At 38.1% G+C, this 1,272-nt stretch overlaps 1 protein-coding gene across 1 annotated transcript; it reads right to left on the bottom strand.

Annotated features, from left to right (window-relative positions):
• Positions 1-432: 432 nt before the first annotated feature.
• LOC117103296 lies at positions 433-1,249 on the bottom strand. Its single transcript, XM_033243843.1, has 2 exons — positions 1,036-1,249; positions 433-621 (listed from the first exon to the last, which is right to left on the bottom strand). The coding sequence occupies exons 1-2, from the start codon at positions 1,177-1,179 to the stop codon at positions 448-450; spliced, it is 318 nt and encodes a 105-aa protein (XP_033099734.1). The 5' UTR covers positions 1,180-1,249; the 3' UTR covers positions 433-447.
• Between the last annotated feature and the right edge of the window lie 23 nt (positions 1,250-1,272).

The raw sequence follows: 1,272 nt of genomic DNA, 5'->3' as shown, positions 1-1,272 counted from the left end.
TTATCTATATTTGTATCATATTGAGCAATATTCCGGCTCTGAAACCTAGGACTCAGAAATACCAGAATGGTATTCAGCAGTGTACGGTTGATTCCTTCAGTAAAATAGTTATGAATTGTAAATAATTCGCTTTCATAAATGTTTTCTGATCCCGAATTCTAGACACAGAAGTAGGGATGGTGTTCAGTGGGGTATGGTTTATGGTTTTTTTTATGGATTGATTCAGTAAAGATGTTAACTTAAAGCTTTGTTACCTGAGCGGCCTCGACTGTACTATCGAACCAGGGCACCTCGGAAACTAGTTACGCCACTGTCTAGGGTGCCGTATTTTAAAAGTTTAAGCACCCCTACCCCCTGCTCTTTCTATACTGACTAGACCACTTGCAAAATGCTTCCAATAGCTCTGGTATTGTATAGGAGTGATTATAATTCCCTGCAAAATTACTTTTATTTAATACATTCAATCGGGCTACTTACTCCATTAAAAGCCCAAAGTGAAATATACAACACAACCGTTGATTGGATGTCACCTTTTACAGGTATTGATGCCATGTAAACTTTGTCACCATCAACAACTATAGTACCGGTACTGTTGTCTGGAACGACTTCAATAGGCCCATCCTGTGTAAAATATGAATTGCTTATATTAGTTTCCTTACATATGCAGCCTACACAACAAAAGCAATCGAAGAAATTATTCAACGTCCATGTTATGTAAATATAATTTAGATCGATGATGAAATTTTTGCTGTGGTTCTGATAATGATGGTGATGAAAATAATAATAGTGAAGACGACGTCGGCGACAATGGCAATGATGATGATGATGACGACGATGATGATGGCAGAGTTTGAGTAAATTAATGTGAATAAAATCTTACAAGCTGACTCAATGGGGTTGCATAAATACACAACAATAATGATGATAATTAAAGGGTGAGGTAATGCTTAAGTGATCATCGTGCAGAATGGGAAATTTTCCAATACACAGTTTTTATTCATCAACTAAATATTTGAAAAAACTAAACATACTTACAGGAGAAAAGTCGGATGCTGAGTATCTGCTACCAACAGTGAAGTAGTAGCAGCTTACATCAGAGTGAGGATCAACAAATCCAAGCCAAGCAAGATTTAGCACACCATTAGTAGGTGTGGTCTGACGCCAGGTCATCCAACCCATCTGGTGTCTGTCTAGGTCGGCTGCGTGGTCGGTGTCTACAGCAAATGTTCCAACTGTTGGTGGTGTCGAATCAACCTTAATACAAAGATGGAA

Source organism: Anneissia japonica, unplaced genomic scaffold, assembly GCF_011630105.1.
Source record: "Anneissia japonica isolate Jap-2015-1 unplaced genomic scaffold, ASM1163010v1 scaffold65120_len1272_cov188, whole genome shotgun sequence".
Lineage (NCBI taxonomy): Eukaryota > Metazoa > Echinodermata > Crinoidea > Comatulida > Comatulidae > Anneissia > Anneissia japonica.
Note: the sequence above shows the minus strand (reverse complement) of the source record. Positions and strands in the feature narration are given on the sequence as shown.